Below are 12841 nucleotides of genomic sequence, written 5' to 3'. Positions count from 1 at the left end.
AAACTTGAATTCTTAATGTTTGTAGCATTCTTATAAAGTTTGTTTTGCTTTTTTTGTTTGATTGTGTGTTTATGTGCTTTGGAAGTTGTCACCTTTACTGACTCTCATTTCAGTTTAGTCTCATTAACTCTGAACATGGTCAGAGAACTTCTGTACTTTCCATGGGCGTAGCTAGAAGTCAGGTGTGAGTGGGGTGTTTTGACTAAGTGACAGAAGGAATGTTGAAATCAGAAGATTCCCTCAAGTGTGGATCTTGATGATTTGATTTGAACTGTGAAAGATAAAAATGATCCTGGAGGCTCAGACAAAGCAACAGTAAGGGAGGGAAAAGCCCAGTTAAGTCTCCCTTCTACTCTTAGCGATGTGCATGGTCACTCCCTCTGGATCTCCCTGGGAGGAATGGCCTCAGCAGCTATTGCACAGCTTGCCTTTGGTGATACCAGTTACTTCGTAGTCCACAATAGTATCCCACGTATATGACATGCAGAGATCTCTAGGGGAATAGAATGGCAGCCTTTATGCCTAGAAGAGATGAACAGACACACCCGTAAGCCCTCGGCTACAGGCAGCACCAGGATCATCTGGGAGCTTATTAGAAATGCAGAGTCTCAGGCCCCCCAGACCTGCTAAATCCGAATCTGCCCTTTGACAAGACAGGGCGATTCGTGTGCATATCGAAGTGCTGCTGTGAGCTGTGTCCTCAGCCCCACCCCTACCTTAGAGTAGCTCCTCAAGTCTAGTTTTCATCAAAATCATTTGGGGAGCTTATTAAAGGTTTATATTCTCTGATCTAATAATGCCTGGATATTTTCATTAAGACTGGGGAGCTTGAGAATCTTCATTTTTAACAAAACTCCTGGTTGTTCTGAGAGAGATGATTAGACCACATTTTGAGAACAATTTCTTAGTGATTCCCTTCTCCATAAAATTCCAGCAGTATGAGTTCTAGAGACAAATGCCAAAGGTTCTAGGGCAGCACTGTCCAAGAGAACTTCTTATAATGATGGAAATGTTCTGTTTGATGCTCTCTGATATGGGAGTCGTTAGCCACATGTGGCCAGTGGGTACCTGAAATGTTGCTAGCACAACTGAGGAACTGAATTTCTAATTTTATTTAATTTTGTTTGATTTAAATTTAAATAGCCACATGGGGCTAGCGGACAGTGCAGTCTAGGGTGATATAACCATTTCTGAGATATTTTGTTCCAATATTGACCTTGATTTTCCACTATTTAACAGCACAGGGATAATGATGGGAACTTGGTTGTCATGGCCTGTCTCCGGTAAAATCTGAGTGGATTTAGATGCTGCCTTAATCAGATTAAGGGGCTTTTGCCATGATGTATATTTTCCTTACTGTCACGAGTGTACTGGTGGGCATATCGCAGTATCTAGCTCTGTCTCTCTGTCTGCTAGAAGATTGAAAGTTTGATATTTTTGCCTTGGAAGCTAACCTTTTATTCTGGCAACTGCATTTTTTTAGAACAAATATAGAGCTGAAATTCTCAAAAAACTGGAGCATCAGAGATTGATAGAGGCGGAAAGGAAGCGGATCGCTCAGATGCGCCAGCAGCAGATAGAATCGGAGCAGTTTCTGTTTTTTGAAGATCAGCTCAAGAAACAAGAGTTAGCCCGGGGTCAGCGCAGCCAGGAAGCCCCAGCGCCATCGGAGCAGATTGATGGGAGCGCTTTGTCCTGCTTTTCCGCACACCAGAATGACTCCTTGCTGAATGTATTTGCAGATCAACCTAATAGAAGTGATGCAACCAATTATGCTAGCCATTCTCCTCCCGTAAACAGGGCCTTAAAGCCAGCTGCTACTCTAAGTGCTGTTCAGAGTAAGTGATGAAATGCACCCAGCGAGACATTGAATCTCTTCTAATGGAACCGTATTACTGTATGTCAGGGAGGGTTCTTCTCATTTTGTTATCAGTTGTCGTAGGACCCTACGTGATGTGGTGTGAGTGATAGAGCTAGTCTTTCAGTACCATCTGGCTTTACTATGTGTAACCTTAAAATTCAGGAAACCTGATTTGTACCCTGATAGAGTAGAGACTCTCTAATTAACAAGGCTATATTTGGTCATGCTACAGAGATTTTAAGAGAAGAATTCCAATCATTTTTTTTCATGTAATTTAACTGAGAAACACATGAATCTTCAAGGTAAACACATACTGAAGAGGAAAGATGATGTTGAGAAAATTGTTTGTCCAGACCTTTGCTCAAAAATTTAAATGTAAATATTTAGCATTTCGCTGCTCAGGAGGATCTGGTACACACAGGTAGTTAAGCTCCAAATGGATTATGTGTTTTTGCCAACAATTAGTGCTGCTTCGTACTGCTGCATCAGTCCTGGCAAGTTTTCAGAGCCAATGGGAAAGTCTTCCCGGCAGACACTGTCAGATGGAGTTTGTGTTTCCATTTATTTTAAAAGAGTTATGATGGGGAACCATTTTATAAATTACTTTGCTGCTAATTATTTCTGAAAACATAATGGTTTTACTTAATGATCATCAACTTTCATAAAGATGAAAGTACCATATGGGAAACATAATAAAGAGTATTTTTCCTGTATCTTACAGGCTATGAGATGTAGTGTATGCAGGCTGCACGCTTTAAGAGTGTGTTTGCTTTGGGGCTGGCCCCGTGGCCGAGTGGTTAAGTTCGCGCGCTCCGCTGCAGGCGGCCCAGTGTTTCGTTAGTTCGAATCCTGGGCGCGGACATGGCACTGCTCATCGGACCACGCTGAGGCAGCGTCCCACATGCCACAACTAGAAGAACCCACAAGGAAGAATACACAACTATGTACCGGGGGGCTTTGGGGAGAAAAAGGAAAAAATAAAATCTTTAAAAAAAAAAAAAAAGAGTGTGTTTGCTTTGTGCCAAAAGAAAACACGCACATACATGTAAATAGTTGATCTAGGGCACAAAGATATAAAAATGCTTGCGCCTTCCCACTTGCTTATAAAATAATTTATATGCAAAGTGTAATTTTATCTTCTTTCTAGTTAGTGTTTACTTTTAGGATTTTAAAATATGGAAGATGGAGCACAGGATAATAATTTTATTTTTCATATTTATATTGACCTGCAGTTGCTTGCCAAAAACAGCTTTGAAGGATGGAATGTAAGATTTGTTTTTTGAGTTTTTCTCTCTTTTCTCTTTCTTAGATTTAGTGGTTGAAGGACTGCGCTGTGTAGTTTTATCAAGAGATCTTTGCCACAGATTTCTACTGCTGGCAGAATCTAATACAATGAGAGGAATAGAAACCTGTGGAATACTTTGCGGAAAACTGGTATGATCTTTGCTTCATGTCTCTCTGCACGGGATACTTTCAGTAGTAATGGCTTTCTAGTAATAAGCAGAACAGAATAAAAGCATCTTAAAAGTTATAAATATTATGAAATTATCTTTACATAGATTAAGTTTACGAAACTACTGTTATTATTACGGAATTATCCTTCTAGAAAATGGATTGCAAAGTTTCAAGGATACTGTAAAAGCTTATTGTAAAGAATTAATCTAACCATATATTAAATCTTTGTTTAAAAAACAGTGGAGTACAGGTCTTCAGATTTCCAAAACCATCTAATTTTCTGAATCAATTTCCATTGCAACTGATAGTTTCACATATATTCATGTAATTAATTCTACCCTTTTTTATCAGTGACAGGTATCATCTTACCATCTTTTTTCAGGTACACGTGGAGTAAAACTACAGTTTTGTTGTTTTCTTTAGTTTAAGGCAGTAATTTAACAAACTGAAATCTTATAGTCCAGGTCATATTTAAGTATGAAGATTTTTATCAGAAATATGTGTTGAAAGACAATGTCAAAATAGAGGGAGATAAAACAGAGAGGATACATTTAATCGGACTTGCAAGAAAGAGGAACAATGTTTCTTTGAAAGTGCCCTTTCATAGTCTCTTTTGGGTATCAGTTTATATATTTCTGGGTCTAGGCACATTTTCAGTCCTGACTATTTAGCTCGAGAACTGTTAATTGAATAATATGTTTCATTCAACACACATTCACCTATTGTATTCTGGTATGGCATCATCACTTTTCCTCCAGGAGAGAGGAAGCACGGATAACAAGCATAGGAGAATGACCTGCCATCTCCTCCCTCCTCCCCACAACCACCTTAGTTGCCCTTCAGGGGGCAGTATGCTATCAATGCCTCTTCCCCAAGACCATATGTTGTACTTAGTTTGATTTGTTCATTCATTCATTCCTTCATCAGACATTTACAGAGTACCTGTCTGTACCTGGCGCTGTGCTAGGTGTTGACATTCAGTAACCTACAACAGCCATGGGTTCCTGCCACATGATGCTTACATGATGCTTGTGAAGAACCAGACAGATGATTAATTATAAATGGGGCTGGGTGCTGTCAATGGAGCACAAGATGTCATGGGAATGTGAAACTGGGAAAGCCTTGTCTGGCAGGGTCAAGAAGGGCTTACCTGAGAAGTGGTGTTTATGCTAGGCCTGAAGAATACGTAAAGTCAGCCATGAAAGGAGGAGGTAGGATGGAGGGAAGAGTTGTAATCAAGGCTGGAGAAAGAGTGCCCAGTTTGCAGGAAAGCCCTCAGACTAGAGAAGATGGTGCTGTGGAGGGATAGACAGCCACTCATAGCACAGACATCTCTTACCTGAGGATCCTACCAGCACTTCACAACCTTCTTCCTTTCAACTCTTATCTTTTATGCGAGGAGAGTAATTTGTTTATGCTTTCTCTTTATCTAATTGCAAATCCAAAACATTACCCTAATTATGAAGACTCCCAGTGAGTCCCCCCAGTAGAAGAAAGTCCTAAGTCTTGAAGTGAAATTAAATATAATTAATAAAATAAAAACAAGACCATCAACAAACCTTAGAGGTGTCCTTCAGTAAAACCACAAAATTTTTTAATGAGTATCTCCCCCTCCAAATAAGCCTGCTGTTGTGTTTTTCTGATTTTTCCATTACAGATACAATATATCAAGACATTATTTATTAACTAAACTTCTGTGGACCAGCCTGGGATGCTAATTCCTATTTATGTACATTTTCTGTTGTGAAAATGAGTTTCAAGGTCCAAACAACTGGCTCAGATTTTTGGCAAATAATCCATTTTCAAGTTTGGGACTTTGTTTTTGAATTGTGATCAGGTGGGAGGATCATGATGCAAGTGGTGGGGCAGTCTTGTAGTAAAACATTGCACTTGTAGCAAAACACTGTACTTCTATTCAGAGTTGTTGTTCTTCCTGTCAAATTCTTGTTATTCTTTTTCTGCTAATTGTTTTTTAGACTCATAATGAATTTACTATTACTCATGTCATCGTGCCAAAGCAGTCTGCGGGACCAGACTATTGTGACGTGGAGAATGTAGAAGAATTATTCAGTGTTCAGGATCAATACAATCTCCTCACTCTGGGATGGATCCATGTACGTTTGACCTTTTGGGTCTCAGTTTATTTTTTGTGGTGTGCCATTGTCCTCCTTGAGGAAATGCAACCTAATTTAAATAATTGCTTATTTTAAAATTTTTTCAAGTGTAATAAATGTCATCATATGAAAACATTTTCTTCACTGTTAGGCCATGTCTAAATCTGTCAGATCTGGATTTGGAGAGGGGTATATTATGCTTTTCTCTATCATCCAAAGTTAGAAGAGAGAGAAACATTTGGGAGTTAGGTGACTTGTTTCAGTGATTTTACATAGTTTAATGGAGGCCTAGTTAGATTTTTAACTAATTTGACTAGATGGTTATTAATATTCTCTTTTGCTTTGCTGTGGATCTAAAGTAGATTATTTCAAGAAAATTTCTGAAAAAGTTCGTTTTAAACAGGTGTTTGTACATATCAAATAGGGACCATATGCTCCACTGCACCTCCCCTGCAGACCAAGGATGTATGTATCGTTGTATAAACAGCCATGGAGTGGGGCCAAAAGAACGGGGCCAAAAACATTGGGTTCCAGCATCCACCAGGCTATCATAGGGCAGGAAAGGGCTTCCAATCAAAAGACATGAGTTTAAAGCTCGGCTTTGCCAAGAATTCTCTCTAGGAATGTTGGCAAATTATTTAAGCAATCTGAGCATCAGCTTTATCATCCATAAAAATGGGGATCATAATAATGGCCTTCATGTGATGGTGAGTTTTAAATGAGATAATGTCAGTGAATTTCTTAGCACATTTTTCTTGGGACTCAGAAAATCGTACCTATTTTTATTGATGATGTTACTCTACTTTTCGTATCCATGGTTTAATCCATCTGAGGGACATTTTTCCATTCAGTCTCACACATCTGGGCCTGGGGTAGGGACAAGTCATCCTGCTGTCATGGGATACTGCCCAAGATTTCCAGGGCACATCCTGGGGACCTCCAAGAGCCCCGAAGAGTGATAAGTGATCATTTTTATTTTACTTTATAGAGAAGTATTGAGTAGGAGCAGGACACACCCACGCCCCTCACACAAAATCAAGCATCTGGTGTTGTGTAATTTAGGATGGTAGGGGAGCGTTTAGTCCCAGCTCCACCTGTTAATTCCCATGTGCCCCTGGTCAAACTCCTAACCTCCTTGTCTCAGGTTCCTTCACTGACCAAGGTGGGGCTAATGAACACCTTTTCTCCTTCACTGAATTTCTCTGAGCCATAAACAAGATACTAAGTGTGAAAGCCCTTTGAAAAGTATAAACCACCTCTCAAATGCCAGAAATTATTTATAATGATGAGTTTTCCAAACTTTCCTTAGGTCTATTTGTTTTACTTAACAGTAAGTAATGCGCCTTACTGTTTACTTAGAAATTACTGGATTTTAAAGGCATTATTTAGTTTAATGTGATTTTCTGTAACAAGAATGCATTTTAAAGCAAAAGAAATTGTATCATAAATTGAGGAAGAAAGACAGTCCATTAAATTACACTTACATTGAAAAGTCACGGGACTGGCCCGGTGACGCAGCGGTTAAGTGCGCACATTCCACTTCAGTGGCCTGGGGTTTGCCGGTTTGGATCCTGGGTGTGGACATGGCACCGCTTGGCAAGCCATGCTGTGATAGGTGTCCCACATATAAAGCAGAGGAAGATGGGCATGGATGTTAGCTCAGGGCCAGTCTTCCTCAGCAAAAAGGGGGGAATTGGCAGAGTTAGCTCAGGGCTAATCTTCCTAAAAAAGAAAAAGAAAAAGAAAAATCAATGTTGGTTTATCTTACAAAATGTTTCCCAAATTAGAAACAAAAGTTTTTCCCTATGACCTGTGTATATAATGTATGCAATAATGAAGTTAAATCATTCAAATAATGGATTTGGCATAATTCTAGAATTCCAGGACTTTGCTTTTTGTTTAATTTATTTTACCATATCAAATTGTTGTGATTCAATGAAAACACTAAAATGTTATATTTCTAAACTTCAGTGGTTGTAATGACTTTTTGTGATGATTTTTATTGGCATAATAATAGCAACAAATTCCAGAGCTAACTTTTTTCCAGGTATAAATTAGTCATAGGAAAGACAGGCTGAATCAGAATCAGACAGATCTGGATTTGAATTTAGACTTCTCAGCTTAACTAGCTCTGTGACCGTCAGCATGTTATTTACTCTTCTGTTAAGCTCACTTTCCTCATCCGTAAAATGGAGATGATAATAGCACTTATCTCATCTTGTTTTTGCAAGAATTCAATGAGATAATTCATGGAAACTGATTAGTTCAGTCTGGCGCATTATTCACTTGCAATAAATGGCATGTGCTGCTATTGTCATCATCATTGGCATGATCATTTCTATTTCCATAGAGTGGGTGGTGGGGTGGGAGCACCATTCTCCCAAGGGAGAGCTGTCCTTATCGGAGTAGAAGTGATTCCTCTTGGCAGAAATGAAGGACTCAGAATGTCTTCTGGTGTGTGTTCAGTCTGGAAATAAATTAACACGCAGAGAGATTTGTCTGTTTGATGTTCTGCTTGCTGCCTCCACAGCACTAGAGTTTCACTGAACACTTCCCTTCTCACCAAGGCGGAGAAGGCTCTGTGTAGTAGTCGAAGGTTTGCACTGAATCAAATAGCAGGCAGTCAGATCTCCCACTCATACCCTCGCTAAAGATTTGGGTTTTACCAATTACGATAATTTCCATTCCTCAGTTGATCTAGGTCTTTGCAGACCAAGAGTTATTTTTTTCCTTGTAGAACATGTATCTTTCTGTAAATAGGTATCAACAGATTTTACCTTCATCCTGTTAGATAAAGTAGAAAGGAGTTTTAAAATCTTGCATTTCTTTAATAGCCCATGGTTATGTGTAAAGTCATGAAGCTATTTCTATGGGCCTATGCCCTCTAGTTAACAATGACAACGTTAAAATAACGATAGCAGCAGTAATAATAGCAGCTTATGATTTTGATTCCTTTCTCTGGGCTAGGCACTCTTCTAAGACTTTTACACGGATTGTCTCATTTCGTTTTCATAACAATCCCATGAAGAAATGATTGTCCCTATTTTACAGTTGATGAAAGGGCATGAGGAGGTTATAGAATCTTCGCAGTGTCACACACCTAGTGAGTGATAGAGCCAGGACCCACGTAGGACATCCCAAGGACTTGATTTCATGATTAAAATGGTCACATTCCGTTTTCAAGTATAATTGGGGTTTACTGCAAATTTTAAAATCATTATGGGTGCATGTAGTTTTCGTATTCAAATGTGAATCACTGATTTGTCACTCATTACCACAAGTTTGTATACAGCCAAAAACCTGGAAAATACTTCTTTTAATTTATAATCTCCCCTTCCTTCTCATGATGTGGGTATTTACTTGCTGTGAAAGATGAGTTCAAAATACCTTCAACAATTTGGAGAGTTCCATTCTCCCGTTTATAGGGAATGGCAATCCATGAAAGGATACACGTGTGGTAAATTTAGTGGAAACTTTGCTTTTGTGTCCATGGTTTTATATAAAGTATCTCTGGGTTTCCAATTACAACTCTGCTCCTTACCAGCTGTGTGACCACAGGCAAGTACTTAAAGGAGACTCAGAATCCTTGTATGTAAAATTGAGGTACTAAGTATCTGCTCAATGAGTTATGATGATTAAATGTGAATCTGTTTAAAGCCTCTGGCAAATTTCCAGTTCAGTCTTTCCCAAAAAGCAGAAGTTACATGAATACTCTCACAAGCCTCTTCTCAAAATCGTAGTTATTCCAAAGATGCACAAAGAGAAGGATTATGTTAGCAAGACATTTTTAAAAATCTGTATTAATGATGGTGAGAAAGAAAAAGCAACTAACTAGAGTTTTCTCTTAGAATGGGCTGTGGTCTTGGCTAAGACAGCTACCCGAATAAGATTGTCCGCTTTTCTTTTTATAGACACATCCAACCCAAACTGCGTTCTTATCCAGTGTTGATCTTCACACTCACTGTTCCTATCAGCTCATGTTGCCAGAGGCCATTGCCATTGTTTGTTCACCAAAGCATAAAGAGTAAGTGAAACCGTGGAGGGGCCCGGGTGAGGCTTTGTCTGGGGCTGCTGAGTTCAAGAGTGTCCACATACCAGGTTGTGGCACATGGATAGGCAGACACACCATGCCCTTGGGGAAAAGAGATTAGTGACAGCCGGCTCCCATATACCTGTCTTGCTTTTTAAGACCCTTTCAGTGTTAGGATTTCGGGTTCTCTTTCTTCAGTTAGCATGACCTTCAAGTGGATAAATTGTATGTTATAGCAGTTTGCCATTTGAGATCTTAGTTCTACCATATTATTTCCCATTGTGAGAAAATTTCCAGCCTTAGCTTAATTACCTCCAAAACCTTTCCAGTTTTGAGAGACAATGATTATCATAGCATGATTACAAGCAAAGGAGTTAGACAAACTGATGTTGGAATCTCAACCCCAGCCTCCAGTGGAGTGTTGAGCAGGACCCCTGACCACTGTGAGCCTCAGTCTCTTCATCCCTGATACCTTCCCATCGCAGACTGATGTGAGGGTGGAACTAGATAAGAGTCTATGTAGAGAGCTTAGCATAGTGCCTGGCACCACTGCCAGCACTCGATAAATATTTGCTGTTGCTGTGAACAGTATTAGCATGATTAGAAAAATTAGAAATATCTGCCACCTGTAATTTCCTCCCACGGGGTCTCGGCTTTTCCTCTGTGGTCTCACGCGACAGTTCAGTTGCTTCTTCCCCATTACAGTCCTGCAGGTGCTTGGCGGTAGCATTGGCTCCTTGGGGTTTCTCTTTTTGAGGCCAATCATCAAAAGATTGGCTACAAAATCACTGTGGAGTTCCTAGTTTGTGGTTTCTTTCTCCATCCCGTTTGAGGAACACGTATGCTTGCACCATTCTAATAAAGCATCTGGAAAGTCCAAATGATCCTTAATTTTTTTTGTACGTTTTTCACCCTGAAATTTAGCACTGGCATCTTCAGGCTCACCAATGCTGGCATGCTTGAGGTTTCCGCTTGTAAAAAGAAGGGCTTTCATCCGCACACCAAGGACCCCAGGCTGTTTAGTGTGAGTAGACAGTGTTGGTTATTTTTTGCAGGTATTTATATTTCACTTCCTCTTTTTTTTTTTAAGGAGAGAACTATTAGCGGTGTCATATGGGATAAATACTAAAACACTGTGCTGCTTCGTTTGGAGTTTTCTTATCCAGAAAATTAATCAGTCTTCTGATTTATTCTCACTATTATTTTGTTTGTAAGGGAATACCGGTATTTCTGTAGCAAAGTTGATTCTGCATGAAATTACCTTTCCATTTCTGTATCTGTGTGATACTTGAAGAAACACAGTTTTCTGCAGACTCCAAGTAAGCAGACAGTTATTAAATAAAATTATATTAAATGTTTCATGAATTATTTCTGCTTGATGTGCCCACATTAATTTTTTCATAGCAATTCAATGAAAACTATAATCATACGTCTTGATCGGCTTCGTGTAGCCCCCAAAGAAACATTATTTGACTACATCTTTTCTTTCTTACTGCTTGCTTTGTGGTTCTCTGGCTTTCACATCAGAGAAACATTATTTTGAAGTGAGAATTTATTTAAAATGAAAATTTCTTGGCAACCTCTGTAAATATTTTCCCGTTGAAAATGAATAAACCCCATTGTATTTGTTCTGATGGGAAATATTTTTTTAAATACGGAAGCTTTTTAAATTGGGAAATTCGTACCTTCTTCCTAAAGAGAATCGTGTTAAACGTTGTGGTGTAAAGCCAATTTTTTCTTTTCTAGATATGCAAACATGTGTTGGTAAAAGACATAAAAATAACCGTGCTGGATCTGAGGTGACATGTTCCGAAGATTAGCATCGTCAACACCAGACACCTACCCATGGACATGTGGTTGCCAGATTTTCTTAAGATGTTTTCAGAAATGACTGATATTTTATATTTATACATTTTAGATCAGGAAGTTTGATATTTATTGCTCTTGCACATCTGAAGTTTTCTTTTTGGGTGGTTCTGTCTCAAGAGAGGTCACCATGGTGTTCAATCAGTACTTATTATTGTGCCCAAATACCATGACCAGACAATAAATTGTGCTGCAAACAACATGTCTGGTATTTATAGAGGTCTCTGCATACATTTTCAGAGCTTTAGGTGTTTCACTGTATTTTTTTTTCATTCCTGTAAAATATAATTCCAGATAAGAAATTCTGAGTATCAGGTGTTCTCCAAGACAGGCCGTCTGTGTCTGCGACTTTTCCTGTGGGTGGTAGAAGGTAAACAGTTTACGCCTGTGAGAAGAAACGTGGCTGCAGATGGTGGAGCCCATCCTGTGTTTTCAGTGTCATCACATCCCAGGCGCACAGATGTCCGCAGGCAGACAGTGTAGGATACCAGAACAGTGAGCTTCTACTTGCAGGTCGGGTGTCAGAGGGCTCCGGGCAGCAGACGATTCATCATCTTGATTTAGAGGACTAAAAGTGGAGATGCTGGAGAGAGGAATGAAAAAAGACTCAGATAAAAGTGTAAAGCCTGTTACTGTGGAAGTCAACAGGGGTGACAGGGAGAAGAAATGAGGCATAGGAAATGCTGATAATTTTCAACCAAAAGAATGAATAAGAAAATAATTTGGAGGTAGTTGAGGCCTGAGCCTTTCTGAGGCTGGTCCAGACAAAGCCGGGGGAAGAAAGGTTGTGGGTTTGCTGAGTTGCTGCCTTCACAGAGATCATTGCTTTTCCAGTAGCGTTGCCTTTCCTTACACTCCACGACTTGTCAAAAGGCTGTAGGTTGTGACCCTTTGGAGGTGTCGAGACACACCAGGGAAGGGTTAGGAAGTCTCCGGGGACACGTGATGACAGGAGTGATTTGAGGTGGAAGGGCCAGGGAGATGCCTCCTCAGGCCTGTGGCTATTACAACTTAAATTGCTACCTGAAGAGACTCTCAACATTGGCCCAAGGCTTTTCAGTTACAGTGAATGAACAGTGCCCTGCTGAGGGGGAAAAATAATTTGGAAAGAGCAGTCATAATTAAAAGTATCTCTATATAAATCTATGCAGAGGGAATAGGAAGAAAAATACATTTAAACTGAAGAGGATATCGTAAATACACTGCTATGGTATTATTAAGGCTTGGAATGGGACTTGTGACTGGTACCTAGGTAATAAAAGCATTTACCTTGATCAACAGATACAGATTAAATAGAAGGAATGGGAGACTTATGGACTATGTTGGCAAGTTGAATTGGTAGGAAAAACCTGAGGGTAGAAACATTATGGAGAAAATTTAGCTGCAAATATGAGGAGAGAAGAATGGAAGTGACATTTTTGAGGAGCAAAGTCCAACCATGGCAGAAGGATATGGATGCCTTCTTTCTGAGCATTTACACAAGACTAACAGGGAGGCACAAGAAACAGTGGTTAG

General features: G+C 39.6%; 1 protein-coding gene across 8 annotated transcripts in view; it reads left to right on the top strand.

Moving 5' to 3' along the window:
• The window catches only part of STAMBPL1 (STAM binding protein like 1), a 46954-nt gene extending 35428 nt beyond the window's left edge, over positions 1–11526 (top strand). For 4 of the 8 annotated variants that reach the window (XR_011495002.1, XR_011495000.1, XR_011495001.1 and 1 more), the window contains 6 exons: positions 1484–1838; positions 3171–3295; positions 5293–5430; positions 9342–9454; positions 10385–10779; positions 11207–11526. Coding sequence is in view for 4 of the 8 variants with exons in the window: in XM_070487380.1 (XP_070343481.1) it covers positions 1484–1838; positions 3171–3295; positions 5293–5430; positions 9342–9454; positions 10385–10484; positions 11207–11263 (888 nt within the window). In the remaining 4 variants the exon portion in view is untranslated. The remainder of the gene's footprint in view (positions 1–1483; positions 1839–3170; positions 3296–5292; positions 5431–9341; positions 9455–10384; positions 10780–11206) is intronic. The other 4 variants (XM_070487380.1, XM_070487385.1, XM_070487382.1 and 1 more) reach the window with 1 other exon arrangement.
• The last annotated feature ends 1315 nt before the right edge of the window (positions 11527–12841 follow it).

This window comes from Equus asinus, chromosome 2 (assembly GCF_041296235.1).
Source record: "Equus asinus isolate D_3611 breed Donkey chromosome 2, EquAss-T2T_v2, whole genome shotgun sequence".
Taxonomy (NCBI): Eukaryota; Metazoa; Chordata; class Mammalia; order Perissodactyla; family Equidae; genus Equus; species Equus asinus.
Note: the sequence above shows the minus strand (reverse complement) of the source record. Positions and strands in the feature narration are given on the sequence as shown.